The 16351-nt window shown below is 42.7% G+C and overlaps 1 protein-coding gene across 1 annotated transcript in view; it reads right to left on the bottom strand.

Annotated features, from left to right (window-relative positions):
* The window catches only part of LOC121546305 (TBC1 domain family member 4-like), a 154233-nt gene that overhangs the window by 47015 nt on the left and 90867 nt on the right, over nt 1-16351 (bottom strand). Inside the window, exon 13 of the mRNA XM_045212896.1 lies at nt 1250-1398. Coding sequence (XP_045068831.1) covers nt 1250-1398 — 149 coding nt within the window. The remainder of the gene's footprint in view (nt 1-1249; nt 1399-16351) is intronic.

Here is a 16351-nt window from a genome sequence, read left to right as displayed (position 1 = left end):
GGTGTGATGGTGTGGGGGTGCTTCGTTGCTGACACTGTAATAATAATAATCATAATAATAATAATAATAATAATATGCCAGACGCTTTTCACGTATGGGTGGTCCCGGGGATCGAACCCACTACCCTGGCGTTACAAGCGCCATGCTTGTCTGTGATTTATTTAGAATTCAAGGCACACTTAACCAGCATGGCTACCACAGCATTCTGCAGCGATACGCCATTCCATCTGGTTTGCACTTAGTGGGACTATCATTTGCTTTTCAACAGGACAATGACCCAAAACACACCTCCAGGCTGTGTAAGGGCTATTTGACCAAGGAGAGTGATGGATTGCTGCATCAGATGACCTGGCCTCCACAATCACCCGACCTCAAACCAATTGAGATGGTTTGGGATGAGTTGGACCGCAGAGTGAAGGAAAAGCAGCCAACAAGTGCTCAGCATATGTGGGAACTCCTTCAAGACTGTTGGAAAAGCATTCCTCATGAAGCTGGTTGAGAGAATGCCAAGAGTGTGCAAAGCTGTCATCAAGGCAAAGGGTGGCTACTTTGAAGAATCTAAAATATATTTTGATTTGTTTAACACTTTTTTGGTTACTACATGATTCCATATGTGTTATTTCATAGTTTTGATGTCTTCACTATTATTCTACAATGTAGAAAATAGTAAAAAATTAAGAAAAACCCTTGAATGAGTAGGTGTGTCCAAACTTTTGACTGGTACTGTATGCTAATCATCACAATGTTTCATCACAAATTCATTATACATTCCAACTTTGCTGACTTTATTGCATGCTTATTGTAATTCTGTACTAAAAGTACTGTAAGCGGGAATGCATTGTATTGGGTTTTGTAATCTGATTATGCCGTTCTTAATTGCCCAATGGGAAAAATAAAAATGTACTGAATTGAGTTTAATTGAATTGTACAATTGTCTTATGGATGATTTGGAATTACAAACCATCTGTGCTTGAGATGGGGAGCTACACTGGGGCTTCGAGAAACCAATTGTTTTTTAGCTGCTATACTTTTGCCAGCGTGAGCTATTTTATCAAGTGTTCTCGGGCGTGAGACATGCATCAAATTCTTGAAAATAGAATTTAACTACATTTTACACTGAGCAGCGCGAGCCTCTCGCGGAGCCGTACTGCTTCTGGCTAGGTTTCATTGAAATAATATAGCAGCGTCTCACACTGCAAAAGTTACTTGTCCAGTGTAGCAGGCCTGTTACACACAAACACACACGCACCTGGGTGCTGCATGGATGTGGGCTTGTTCATGGGCGAGGCGACCCGCAGGAAGATCTTCTGTCTCCAGGACACTTTGCGGGGGTTCAGGGGTGCACACACACTGTCACTGCTGCATCCAGATAGGGTCCTCTTCCTGCCCTCCCCATTACTGATGGGAGAGGGAAGGGATAAAGAGGGAGAGAGGGGGGGGTTCAGCAAGAAAAGGAGGGGAGAGAGAGGGCGAGAGAGGGAAAGGGAGGGAGAGGGAGCGAGAGAGCGAAAGAGAAAGAGAGAGAGAAGAGGAGTGGGCATGTTACATAAATACAAAGGCACGTAAACAAACACCCACACACACGTAGGCATACACACACATTCCTAATCTCAACACTGAGACTGAGAGACTGCTAATCAACAGAATCTCTCGGTCTGTACTGCAGAAGGGTGTGTGATTAAACCACCTAGACAAACCAAAAAGGAACACTTCTCACAACAAACAAAACATTGATTGAAAACTGATTCACACATAAATATTGATGAATAAAGCAGAAACTAGTACAGTAGATCCATAATTAGTACATAAAACAAGAGCAAACATCAAGATACAGAACCAGCCAATGTAACATGGATGTTTAGATCATTTCCATGGGAAAGAAGAAGTTGTGTGTGATGAGAGAGAGGAGAATAGGGTTAGGAAGCTGATTGATCTATTTCAAGACTATGGTTGCGTCTGAAATGGCACATTATTGTGCAAAAGTAGTGCAATATATTTCGAATAGGGTGCTATTTCAGACACACGCTATTTTTCTCGTCTGTTTCTCACACCAAAGGTTAAAGCCACACTCTGTAAGACATGCCTACCATCAAAGAGCGGGCCACCAACAAGATAAACTGTGTCTTTTAATGTCAAAGAAATGTAGACATGATTTGAACATGTCTTTGTACTGCAGTTAACACTAGACAATACATTTCATAACATGTAAACGATTACAAGGATACCCACAACATGATGCAGCCACCACTATGCTTGAAAATATGGAGAATGATACTCAGTAATGTGTTGTATTGGATTTGGCCCAAACATAACACTTTGTATTCAGGACAACAAGTTAATTGCTTTGCCAAATGTTTTGCAGTATTACTTTAGTGACTTCAAACCAAATCAAATTGTATTTGTCACATTTGCGAATACAACAGGTGTAGTAGACCTTACCGTGAAATGCTTACTTACAAGCCCTTACATTTACATTTACATCATTTAGCAGACGCTCTTATCCAGAGCGACTTACATTATTATAATTGTTTATACCCCCGTGGGAATCGAACCCACAACCCTGGCGTTGCAAACGCCATGCTCTACCAACTGAGCTACATCCCTGCCGGCCATTCCCTCCCCTACCCTAGACGACGCTGGGCCAATTGTGCGCCGCCCCATTGGTCTCCCGGTCACGGCCGGCTACGACAGAGCCTGGATTCGAACCAGGATCTCTAGTGGCACAGCTAGCACTGCGATGCAGTGCCTTAGACCACTGCGCCACTCGGGTGACCATGTGACCTTAACAAACATTACAGTTTTGAGAAAAACAAGTGTTATGAAAATATTTACAAACTAAACTAAAGTTTTAAAAAATGTAAGAGCAACAATATAATAACAATAACGAGGCTTTACAAAGGGGGTCTGATATAGAAATTAAAATACAGTGGGGGAAAAAAGTATTTAGTCAGCCACCAATTGTGCAAGTTCTCCCACTTAAAAAGATGAGAGAGGCCTGTAATTTTCATCATAGGTACACGTCAACTATGACAGACAAACTGAGGAAAAATTTTTCCAGAAAATCACATTGTAGGATTTTTAATGAATTTATTTGCAAATTATGGTGGAAAATAAGTATTTGGTCACCTACAAACAAGCAAGATTTCTGGCTCTCACAGACCTTCTTTAAGAGGCTCCTCTGTCCTCCTTACCTGTATTAATGGCACCTGTTTGAACTTGTTATCAGTATAAAAGACACCTGTCCACAACCTCAAACAGTCAGACTCCAAACTCCACTATGGCCAAGACCAAAGAGCTGTCAAAGGACATCAGAAACAAAATTGTAGACCTGCACCAGGCTGGGAAGACTGAATCTGCAATAGGTAAGCAGCTTGGTTTGAAGAAATCAACTGTGGGAGCAATTATTAGGAAATGGAAGACATACAAGACCACTGATAATCTCCCTCGATCTGGGGCTCCACGCAAGATCTCACCCCGTGGGTCAAAATGATCACAAGAACGGTGAGCAAAAATCCCAGAACCACACGGGGGGACCTAGTGAATGACCTGCAGAGAGCTGGGACCAAAGTAACAAAGCCTACCATCAGTAACACACTACGCCGCCAGGGACTCAAATCCTGCAGTGCCAGACGTGTCCCCCTGCTTAAGCCAGTACATGTCCAGGCCCATCTGAAGTTTGCTAGAGTACATTTGGATGATCCAGAAGAGGATTGGGAGAATGTCATATGGTCAGATGAAACCAAAATAGAACTTGTTGGTAAAAACTCAACTCGTTGTGTTTGGAGGACAAAGAATGCTGAGTTGCATCCAAAGAACACAATACCTACTGTGAAGCATGGGGGTGGAAACATCATGCTTTGGGGCTGTTTTTCTGCAAAGGGACCAGGACGACTGATCCGTGTAAAGGAAAGAATGAATGGGGCCATGTATCGTGAGATTTTGAGTGAAAACCTCCTTCCATCAGCAAGGGCATTGAAGATGAAACGTGGCTGGGTCTTTCAGCATGACAATGATCCCAAACACACCGCCCGGGCAACGAAGGAGTGGCTTCGTAAGAAGCATTTCAAGGTCCTGGAGTGGCCTAGCCAGTCTCCAGATCTCAACCCCATAGAAAATATTTGGAGGGAGTTGAAAGTCCGTGTTGCCCAGCGACAGCCCCAAAACATCACTGCTCTAGAGGAGATCTACATGGAGGAATGGGCCAAAATACCAGCAACAGTGTGTGAAAACCTTGTGAAGACTTACAGAAAACGTTTGACCTGTGTCATTGCCAACAAAGGGTATATAACAAAGTATTGAGAAACTTTTGGTTATTGACCAAATACTTATTTTCCACCATAATTTGCAAATAAATTCATAAAAAATCCTACAATGTGATTTTCTGGAACATTTTTTCTCATTTTGTCTGTCATAGTTGACGTGTACCTATGATGAAAATTACAGGCCTCTCTCATCTTTTTAAGTGGGAGAACTTGCACAATTGGTGGCTGACTTAATACTTTTTTTCCCCACTGTAGGTCGCGTGAGAAAGAATGGTTGTCCCATCTGTTTCATGAAACTGGGGTCTTAAAACACTCTGGGTTACGGGTTGAATAATTTAAATGGTTAATTACAAAAGTTGATCATAACATTTGCTCAAAAGTCGCACCTAATAATAAGCCAAAGGAGAATAATTATTGAGTGAATTATTACAAGATTTATGAAGTCAAGACTACCTATACAGGAAGGGGTGATTCCAGGTGCTTGTATAGAGAAGAGGGAGAACCCATTCCTGTTGTATGAGACTGTCAGGAATTATCAAGATTACATTTTGGGGATAAATTCCTCCGTAGAGTATGAGATAATTCTGGGGACTAGTCAAGACTACCTATACAGGAAGGGGTGATTCCAAGTGTGGTGTGAAACTGTTTTGAGTAACTTGTTATATAGAAGAGGTGGCTAGAGGAGGGAGAACCCATTCCTTTTGTATGAGACTGTCAGGAATGATCAAGATTACATTGTGGGGATAAATTCCTCCGTAGAGTATGAGATCATTCTGGGGGACTAGTCAAGACTACCTATACAGGAAGGGGTGATTCCAATTGTTGTGTGAAACTGTTTTGAATAACTTGTTATATAAAAAAGGTGGCTAAGGGATTTTTAACAGTACCAGCCATGGGAAGCAAATCCTCACAAGAAGTCCCAGAATTTACTGGGGACGAGAAATACATGGAAATTGGAGACAAACTAAATGTGTATTATGGACCTAATTGTAAAAAAAAAAATGGCTTTACTGGGCGACTTGATGTAATTAAACTGGAATCCATGATTAAACAAATGCATGTAAATTGTGGTACTGATCTAAATTAAACAGAAAAGAGAGTAATTAAACTACAGTCCATGATTAAACAAATGCATGTAAATTGTGGTAATGATCTAAAGAAACAGAAAAGAGGGCTAGATACAGCCAAGGTGTGGCCCTCTGAGTCTCGAAAGAGAGAGGAGGGTCAGAGAAGGAAAAAGTAAGTTATGCAGAAGGAAAAAGTAAGTAAGAAAGGTCTAAGACAGAACCCACAGCTCCCCCTGTAGAACAGTTTGGATCCAGATTATACCCCTCCTTGGCAGATTAGGCCTGGAGGGAAAATCCAGACAATTAGGTAGTGGTGGTGAGGGGAAGGGTGCCACAGCAGGCTGCCGTTTTGGAGTTTCCACCCCCTTACCAGAACCAAGGGGAAGCTGAGGGAGCACAGAGGGGGGTTGAGGATAAGGCAAAGGAAGATAGTACAGTTGAGGTTCTAAGGACATTTTTGGAACAACAGCAGCAACCCAATTGGTCATTGCAGAAATTAGAAAGAGAGAGAGAGAGACGGAAAGAGAAGGCTAAGAAAGTAACTAGAGTACTAGGGTACAATAGGGGGGTCAAGGGACCGAAGGGTGGAAGACCCAGGTCCCTGAGGAGACTTGAACTCCACAACAAAAGTCCAGTTAGGAGCTGAGCTAAGGAGGGAGTCAGTATGAGTCAGGAGATGAGAGAGTAGGAGGGGGCCAGTACCCAATGATAGCCTTACCTAATCTATTGGCAGGGAATGAAGGGGCCCCAGCAACCTTAGATGTATACAGGCCATGAACACAGAGGGACTTGACCTGAGCGGTAGAAGGAATGACCCACCCCAAAACAGGAATTGTAAGGTTTGGGCTGCCGTTAGAGGGCAGTGGGTTTCAGGGGATGCCCAGAGGGCACTTTTGCTATGGGCCGATCACGGAGAGTATGTTGGGAAAATAACTGAATTGTGTAATAGCCTCAGAGAACATTACCATAGTCATGCAGACTTCTCTAAAGTACATGAGTGTAAACAAGAGGATAGTGAGACTGTCAGCCAGTATTTAGAGAGGCTTAAAGATGTGTTTAACGCAAACAGTGGCATACACGAGCCAGACCAGAGACAGGGAAATGATACGCCCTACCATCAGCAATTAAAAATATAGTGTTCCTCAGTGGAATGAGACCAGCGATAAGCAGGACCATTAAAAATACTTTGATAGGGTGGAGAAAAGCACAGCAACACATATTGAGGTTAAAAGGTATGCAGTTTACCAAGAGCAGATTGGGAGAGAAAAGAGGAGTAATAGAGACCTTAAGGGAGTGCCAACTCTCGGGGAGATAGTAGGCCAGAAACAAATGGGCAGTGTCCTGGAAATCACAGTCTGTTTTTTGTTTTTTTCAGTTCTGCTGGGAGTATATTTGATGATGGGGATTTGTGTTGAATGAGAGGCTTGAGACTTCATAAAATAATAATTGGAATAATAATTATATATTAACTTGCTCACCCAAACGTAGACATACGTCATGGGTGAGACATAATTCATATAATATTGTACAAAGCCAATTTAGGATTTCCATTAAGGAACGTCAATCACTACATTGGATATTAATACTATGGAGATAAATTCAATATATGCTGGTCAACTACGGCATGTGTTTGGTGTTATTTGTAGCCTACTTAGAAAGGACAGTTACCTATATCTGCTGTATTCTAAACAATGACAGATTGGGGGTTTCATAAGAGGTGGCTATAATTTTAGTTGTTAACAGAGGTAATTAGATTTGAGAAATGTTGAAAAGTAATGTTAGATGGAAAGTCAGCAATAGAGGATAGAGATTGTACAGGGTTTCCTGTGTGAAAAAAGTAATAGAAATAGGGTGTTGAGAAATTTCCCAGGACTGAGGAAAATCCCCTACAGTATATGTTAAGGTACAGTAGGAGACAACGTATCAAACATTTTTTAAAATAGATACCTGGAAAAAAATCAATTTGGCAGACGCTCTTATCCGGAGCGATTTACAGTTAGTGAGTAGTGAGTTCATACTGTAAAGAAAGGGGCAATCCTACGAGATGATGTCTGGCATATTACATTTATTAAGTCACTGTTTTGAAATGCGGAAATATTGACACATGGGTAAAACAATGTGTCAATAGGGGGAATGGTAGGATAGGTTAGATGGTAGAGCAGGTTAGGAAACACTGTGGCCTAAGGTATAACAAATTAATTTAAAAAAAATACACTGCTCAAAAAAATAAAGGGAACACTTAAACAACACAATGTAACTCCAAGTCAATCACACTTCTGTGAAATCAAACTGTCCACTTAGGAAGCAACACTGATTGATAATACATTTCACATGCTGTTGTGCAAATGGAATAGACAACAGGTGGAAATTATAGGCAATTAGCAAGACACCCCCAATAAAGGACTGGTTTTGCAGGTGGTGATCACAGACCACTTCTCAGTTCCTATGCTTCCTGGCTGATGTTTTGGTCACTTTTGAATGCTGGCGGTGCTTTCACTCTAGTGGTAGCATGAGACGGAGTCTACAACCCACACAAGTGGCTCAGGTAGTGCAGCTCATCCAGGATGGCACATCAATGCGAGCTGTGGCAAGAAGGTTTGCTGTGTCTGTCAGCGTAGTGTCCAGAGCATGGAGGCGCTACCAGGAGACAGGCCAGTACATCAGGAGACGTAGAGGAGGCCGTAGGAGGGCAACAACTCAGCAGCAGGACTGCTACCTCCGCCTTTGTGCAAGGAGGAGCAGGAGGAGCACTGCCAGAGCCCTGCAAAATGACCTCCAGCAGGCCACAAATGTGCATGTGTCTGCTCAAACGGTCAGAAACAGACTCCATGAGGGTGGTATGAGGGCCCGACGTCCACAGGTGGGGGTTGTGCTTACAGCCCAACACCGTGCAGGACGTTTGGCATTTGCCAGAGAACACCAAGATTGGCAAATTCGCCATTGGCGCCCTGTGCTCTTCACAGATGAAAGCAGGTTCACACTGAGCACATGTGACAGACGTGACAGAGTCTGGAGACGCCGTGGAGAACGTTCTGCTGCCTGCAACATCCTCCAGCATGACCGGTTTGGCGGTGGGTCAGTCATGGTGTGGGGTGGCATTTCTTTGGGGGGCCGCACAGCCCTCCATGTGCTCGCCAGAGGTAGCCTGACTGCCATTAGGTACCGAGATGAGATCCTCAGACCCCTTGTGAGACCATATGCTGGTGCGGTTGGCCCTGGGTTCCTCCTAATGCAAGACAATGCTAGACCTCATGTGGCTGGAGTGTGTCAGCAGTTCCTGCAAGAGGAAGGCATTGATGCTATGGACTGGCCCGCCCGTTCCCCAGACCTGAATCCAATTGAGCACATCTGGGACATCATGTCTCGCTCCATCCACCAACGCCACGTTGCACCACAGACTGTCCAGGAGTTGGCGGATGCTTTAGTCCAGGTCTGGGAGGAGATCCCTCTAGAGACCATCCACCACCTCATCAGGAGCATGCCCAGGCGTTGTAGGGAGGTCATACAGGCACGTGGAGGCCACACACACTACTGAGCCTCATTTTGACTTGTTTTAAGGACATTACATCAAAGTTGGATCAGCCTGTAGTGTGGTTTTCCACTTTAATTTTGAGGGTGACTCCAAATCCAGACCTCCATGGGTTGATACATTTGATTTCCATTGATAATTTTTGTGTGATTTTGTTGTCAGCACATTCAACTATGTAAAGAAAAAAGTATTTAATAAGATTATTTCATTCATTCAGATCTAGGATGTGTTGTTTAAGTGTTCCCTTTATTTATTTTTGAGCAGTGTATATCTCTATATATATATATATATATATATATATATATATATTTAAGTGTTTGAAATACCTTACAGAATGCCACAGTTGGCAGGACCAGAACAGGCAGACATAGAACTAGAGAATACACTAGCAGAACACATGAGAAAATTGTTCGTTAACCATACCCGTATGTCTAAGAATTTGTGTCCTACAGGAGAATTAAAGGAGAAGGTGATTCATAGTATATAACCTGGAGACTGGGTGTGGATCCAATCGTTGAGGAAAAAGGATTGAAAGCAGCCACGCTGGGAGGGACCATACCAAGTCCTATTGGTAACTGCCTTCGCTATAAGAATAGCTGAGAGAGCCACTTGGGTCCACGTTACACACTGCAAAAAGGTAGGCCCACCAGCACCGTTGAACACACACTGAGTTAAAGAGAAGAACTGACCACTAGGGTTCGGGGGTAAACTCTGTTAACCAAGAAACCCTACCCCGACCTTTCATCACTGTGGGATGTTTATAGAGGTGTGGGTATGGGGAAGTACCAGGCAGGTTGGTCAGGGACAGGATTGGGATGGCGGTTTTGGGGATTTTGGGGGACTATGAGCTGCATCATCATGTTAACCATATTATGGATTAATCCAGGTCAACCTAAACTGGGAAATGATGCACTGATTCGATCTCGTAGAAATACTGAAACCAAGAAAGACTATTGGGGGAATTATTATTTTATAGTTAAAGTCAGTTTAGGACAAGATGGGGGATTCAAGATACCATTCAACTTCTCCCATGAAGAGATAGGAGGTTTTGGGGGGTTTGGTAAGAAGGGGGCGTGTACAAGAAAGTTAGGTCCTAGAAGGTATGGTAAATACTTTTGCACTGAGGAACGCTCATGTCCTTGCGCAAGGGTGTTAAACATACCTGGGGAACATACAGTGGGGAAAAAAAGTATTTAGTCAGCCACCAATTGTGCAAGTTCTCCCACTTAAAAAGATGAGAGAGGCCTGTAATTTTCATCATAGGTACACGTCAACTATGACAGACAAAATGAGAAAAAAAAATCCAGAAAATCACATTGTAGGATTTTTAATGAATTTATTGGCATATGATGGTGGAAAATAAGTATTTGGTCAATAACAAAATTTTCTCAATACTTTGTTATATACCCTTTGTTGGCAATGACACAGGTCAAACATTTTCTGTAAGTCTTCACAAGGTTTTCACACACTGTTGCTGGTATTTTGGCCCATTCCTCCATGCAGATCTCCTCTAGAGCAGTGATGTTTTGGGGCTGTCGCTGGGCAACACAGACTTTCAAATCCCTCCAAAGATTTTCTATGGGGTTGAGATCTGGAGACTGGCTAGGCCACTCCAGGACCTTGAAATGCTTCTTATGAAGCCACTCCTTCGTTGCCCGGGCGGTGTGTTTGGGATCATTGTCATGCTGAAAGACCCAGCCACGTTTCATCTTCAATGCCCTTGCTGATGGAAGGAGGTTTTCACTCAAAATCTCACGATACATGGCCCCATTCATTCTTTCCTTTACACGGATCAGTCGTCCTGGTCCCTTTGCAGAAAAACAGCCCCAAAGCAGGATGTTTCCAACCCCATGCTTCACAGTAGGTATGGTGTTCTTTGGATGCAACTCAGCATTCTTTGTCCTCCAAACATGACGAGTTGAGTTTTTACCAAAAAGTTATATTTTGGTTTCATCTGACCATATGACATTCTCCCAATCCTCTTCTGGATCATCCAAATGCACTTCAGACGGGCCTGGACATGTACTGGCTTAAGCAGGGGGACACATCTCGCACTGCAGGATTTGAGTCCCTGGCGGCGTAGTGTGTTACTGATGGTTGGCTTTGTTACTTTGGTCCCAGCTCTCTGCAGGTCATTCACTAGGTCCCCCCGTGTGGTTCTGGGATTTTTGCTCACCGTTCTTGTGATCATTTTGACCCCACGGGGTGAGATCTTGCGTGGAGCCCCAGATCGAGGGAGATTATCAGTGGTCTTGTATGTCTTCCATTTCCTAATAATTGCTCCCACAGTTGATTTCTTCAAACCAAGCTGCTTACCTATTGCAGATTCAGTCTTCCCAGCCTGGTGCAGGTCTACAATTTTGTTTTTGGTGTCCTTTGACAGTTCTTTGGTCTTGGCCATTGTGAAGTTTGGAGTGTGACTGTTTGAGGTTGTGGACAGGTGTCTTTTATACTGATAACAAGTTCAAACAGGTGCCATTAATACAGGTAACGAGTGGAGGACAGAGGAGCCTCTTAAATAAGAAGTTACAGGTCTGTGAGAGCCAGAAATCTTGCTTGTTTGTAGGTGACCAAATACTTATTTTCCACCATAATTTGCAAATAAATTCATTAAAAATCCTACAATGGGATTTTCTGGATTTTTTTTTCTCAATTTGTCTGTCATAGTTGACGTGTACCTATGATGAAAATTACAGGCCTCTCTCATGTTTTTAAGTGGGAGAACTTGCACAATTGGTGGCTGACTAAATACTTTTTTTCCCCACTGTACTATGAGAATGGAATGGACGCAGCACACCGATGGGGAATTAAACAAACCCATGATAAAGGTAAAACGGAACTGGTGATAACGGTAAAGTCAATTATGCAAGATGACATAGTAAGGAACTATTGGGCCTGTGTTGATGATTTAGGGGCAGATATACAGTGGGGAAAAAAGTATTTAGTCAGCCACCAATTGTGCAAGTTCTCCCACTTAAAAAGATGAGAGAGGCCTGTAATTTTCATCATAGGTACACGTCAACTATGACAGACAAAATGAGAAAAGAAAATCCAGAAAATCACATTGTAGAATTTTTTATGGATTTATTTGCAAATTATGGTGGAAAATAAGTATTTGGTCAATAACACAATTTTCTCAATACTTTGTTATATACCCTTTGTTGGCAATGACACAGGTCAAACGTTTTCTGTAAGTCTTCACAAGGTTTTCACACACTGTTGCTGGTATTTTGGCCCATTCCTCCATGCAGATCTCCTCTAGAGCAGTGATGTTTTGGGGCTGTCGCTGGGCAACACAGACTTTCAACTCCCTCCAAAGATTTTCTATGGGGTTGAGATCTGGAGACTGGCTAGGCCACTCCAGGACCTTGAAATGCTTCTTACGAAGCCACTCCTTCATTGACCGGGCCATGTGTTTGGGATCATTATCATGCTGAAAGACCCAGCCACGTTTCATCTTCAATGCCCTTGCTGATGGAAGGAGGTTTTCACTCAAAATCTCACGATACATGGCCCCATTCATTCTTTCCTTTACACGGATCAGTCGTCCTGGTCCCTTTGCAGAAAAACAGCCCCAAAGCATGATGTTTCCACCCCCATGCTTCACAGTAGGTATGGTGTTCTTTGGATGCAACTCAGCATTCTTTGTCCTCCAAACACGACGAGTTGAGTTTTTAACAAAAGGTTCTATTTTGGTTTCATCTGACCATATGACATTCTCCCAATCCTCTTCTGGATCATCCAAATGCACTCTAGTAAACTTCAGACGGGCCTGGACATGTACTGGCTTAAGCAGGGGGACACATCTTGCACTGCAGGATTTGAGTCCCTGGCGGCGTAGTGTGTTACTGATGGTAGGCTTTGTTACTTTGGTCCCAGCTCTCTGCAGGTCATTCACCAAGTACCCCCGTGTGGTTCTGGGATTTTTGCTCACCGTTCTTGTGATCATTTTGACCCCACGGGGTGAGATCTTGCGTGGAGCCCCAGATCGAGGGAGATTATCAGTGGTCTTGTATGTCTTCCATTTCCTAATAATTGCTCCCACAGTTGATTTCTTCAAACCAAGCTGCTTACCTATTGCAGATTCAGTCTTCCCAGCCTGGTGCAGGTCTACAATTTTGTTTCTGGTGTCCTTTGACAGCTCTTTGGTCTTGGACATAGTGGAGTTTGGAGTGTGACTGTTTGAGGTTGTGGACAGGTGTCTTTTATACTGATAACAAGTTCAAACAGGTGCCATTAATACAGGTAACGAGTGGAGGACAGAGGAGCCTCTTAAAGAAGAAGTTACAGGTCTGTGAGAGCCAGAAATCTTGCTTGTTTGTAGGTGACCAAATACTTATTTTCCACCATAATTTGGAAATAAATTCATTAAAAATCCTACAATGTGATTTTCTGGATTTTCTTTTCTCATTTTGTCTGTCATAGTTGACGTGTACCTATGATGAAAATTACAGGCCTCTCTCATCTTTTTAAGTGGGAGAACTTGCACAATAGGTGGCTGACTAAATACTTTTTTCCCCCCACTGTATGTTTGAGGTTCATTTTTCAGGAGAGAAATCCTAAATAGCACTAAACCACCAAGGGTAGAATATTTCCTCTTGCAGGAAATGAACCAAGGAGAAGTAGAAGGAATTTCAAATGAGAACTTCTGGGTAAGATGGATGAACTACACAGCTAGGGCGTTGGGTCAAACTAATTGTTATGCCTGTTCAACAGGTATGCCAACCCTTCTAACTGCACCTATGCCTCAGACCATGTTCTCTTGTGTGATAGATTTGGGATCAAACCAAACCTCACCTAATTGTTCTGATATTAAAATAACCACTCTTAAAAAGGATAATACTAAGGCACCCCAATTCACCATGACCTCCGGAGATTATCAATGTTATAGACACCAAAGTAATGCGAATCACAGATCAAATTGGAGAAGGGTTTACAACAACGTTTTTCTGGTGGGTTACAATTTATAAAAATGTTGACTGGATTAATTACATCTACAAAGGTTCGTTAATTAGACAAGGGATGCAGTTGAGGGAATTTCAGACCAACTATCGCCACTTCACTCATGACCTGACAGAATAGTTTGGCTCTCGATATGCTTTTAGCAGAGAAGGGCGGATTTACAAGATGGTGGGAGGTCATTGTTGTATGTTTATCCCCAACAATACAGCCCCAGATGGTACAGTAACTAGAGCACTGGCAGGTCTCACTGCATTAAGTAAAGAATGGGCTGAGAACTGGGGGGTGAATACATCAATGACTGGTTGGTTTGATAACATGTTTGGGAAATGGAAAGCTATTGTTGCAACTATTCTGGGTGCAGCTATAGCTTCTATGGGTATGCTTGTTCTTTGTGAATGTTGTCTTATTCCCTGTGTCTGAGGGTTGGTGAGCAAGGCGTTGGAGAATGCAGTTTCCCAACAGATGGTGAGATACGGCCCAATCCCGGACTCCGACCTAAGGAATGAAGAATATGACCCGCCAGGCTTGGTAGAGGACGACGACGATTCAGATAGTTTGAGACTGGATTAAACTTTTCGCAGTTCTAATGTGTGAAGGTTGCAGTGAAAATCTAACGAAGAACTGTGACTGGATGTTTTCCTAGAACTATAAATCTCTAGTTTAAAAGTAATTGTAATGATTTTCTGTGTATTAAAGTGTGGATAATTTAGTCAAAGGGTGGATTGATATAGAAATTAAAATATATATAGGTTAAAAGTAATGACTAAATGTTCCACCCTTAAATATAGTTGTGAAATGTTCTTGTTTTAAGTATGATTAGTACTTTCTTAGTAGTGACTAATTATTATACTCCGAAACTGTGTGTGATGTGTTAGAATCTACTACCTGGTAATGTGTGAGTGTAGGACCAGTAAAGATTATGACATTGTGTTACTATTTAGCAATGTGAGTAGGAGTTAGACCGGACGGCGAAGAAGGAGGAGAACTGTTAAACATGGTGCAGAATATCGTGAGAACGGCGATAACTGAGGAATTTAGGGAGGAGAGAGACTATGATAAAAAAATGTGTATTTACATTTACATTTTAGTCATTTAACAGACGCTCTCATCCAGAGCGATTTACAGTTAGTGAATACATATTTTTTTATATATATACTGGCCCCCCGTGGGAATCGAACCCTCAACCCTGGCGTTGCAAACGCCATGCTCTATCAACTGAGCTACATCCCTGCCGGCCATTCCCTCCCCTACCCTGGACGACGCTGGGCCAATTGTGCGCCGCCCATGAGTCTCCCGGTCGCGGCCGGCTGCGACAGAACATATTCCAGTCTGTGCTAGCAAAACAGTCCTCTAGCTTAGCATCTGCGTCATCTGACCACTTACGTATTGAGCGAGTCACTGGTACTTCCGGCTTTAGTTTTTGCTTGTAAGCAGGAATCAGGAGGATCTAATTATTGTCAGATTCTGGTCTAGAGTTTTTTTTCCTCTGTTTGCACATATAATATGCTGGTAGAAATTAGATAAAACGGATTTAAGTTTCCCTGCATTAAAGTCCCTAGCCACTAGGAGTGCCGCCTCTGGATGAGTATTTTCTTGTTTGCTTATGGCCTTATACAGCTCGTTGAGTGCGGTCTTAGTGCCAGCATCGGTTTGTGGTGGTAAATAGACAGCAATGAAAAATATAAATGAAAACTCTCTTGGTAAATAGTGTGGTCTACAGCTTATCATGAGATACTACACCTCAGGCGTGCCAAACCTTGAGACTTCCTTAATATTAGATTTTGCGCACCAGCTGTTATTGACAAATAGACACAGATTTCCACCCCTTGTCTTACCGGAGGCAGCTGTTCTGTCTTGCCGATGCACGGAAAACCCAGCCAACTGTATGTTATCCATGTTGTTGTTCAGCCACGACTCAGAGAAACATAAGATATTACAGTTTTTAAGATATTACAGAATTCTCAAAAGGCACCCGGACCTGCGTCCCCTGTATCGGCATCTCTTCTTCATGCGAATGACGGGGATTTGGGCCTGGTCTGGTGTCAGCAGTAAATCCTTGGCGTCCGACTCGTTAAAGAAAAAAATCTTCGTCCAGTTCGAGGTGAGTAATCACTGTTCTGATATCCAGAAGCTCTTTTTGGTCATAAGAGACGGTGGCAGAAACGTTATGTACAAAATAAGTTACAAACAACTAAAAAAAACACACTAAATAGCACAGTTGGTTAGGAGCCCATAAAACGGAAGCCATCTATTCCGGCGCCAAGATGCATATTTTGATGATCTAGCTTCAGCCACAGGCCGACTTTTTGTTGAGCGGATGGTCGGGGGGCCGGAACATCATTACAAATAACTTGTAGACTTCAAAATTACCGCAATAAACCCAAACAGATATAATATGACTAAAACAATCATTTCAAACATTGCTTACGATCACGCATCTCTCTGTTTTGCATGGGAATACCTGAGAACATACTTGCCAAAAGTATGTGGACACCTGCTCGCCGAATATCTCATTCCAAAATCATTGGCAT

The sequence above is a fragment of the Coregonus clupeaformis genome, unplaced genomic scaffold (assembly GCF_020615455.1).
Source record: "Coregonus clupeaformis isolate EN_2021a unplaced genomic scaffold, ASM2061545v1 scaf0061, whole genome shotgun sequence".
Classification (NCBI taxonomy): domain Eukaryota; kingdom Metazoa; phylum Chordata; class Actinopteri; order Salmoniformes; family Salmonidae; genus Coregonus; species Coregonus clupeaformis.
This window is presented reverse-complemented; position numbering and strand designations above follow the sequence as displayed.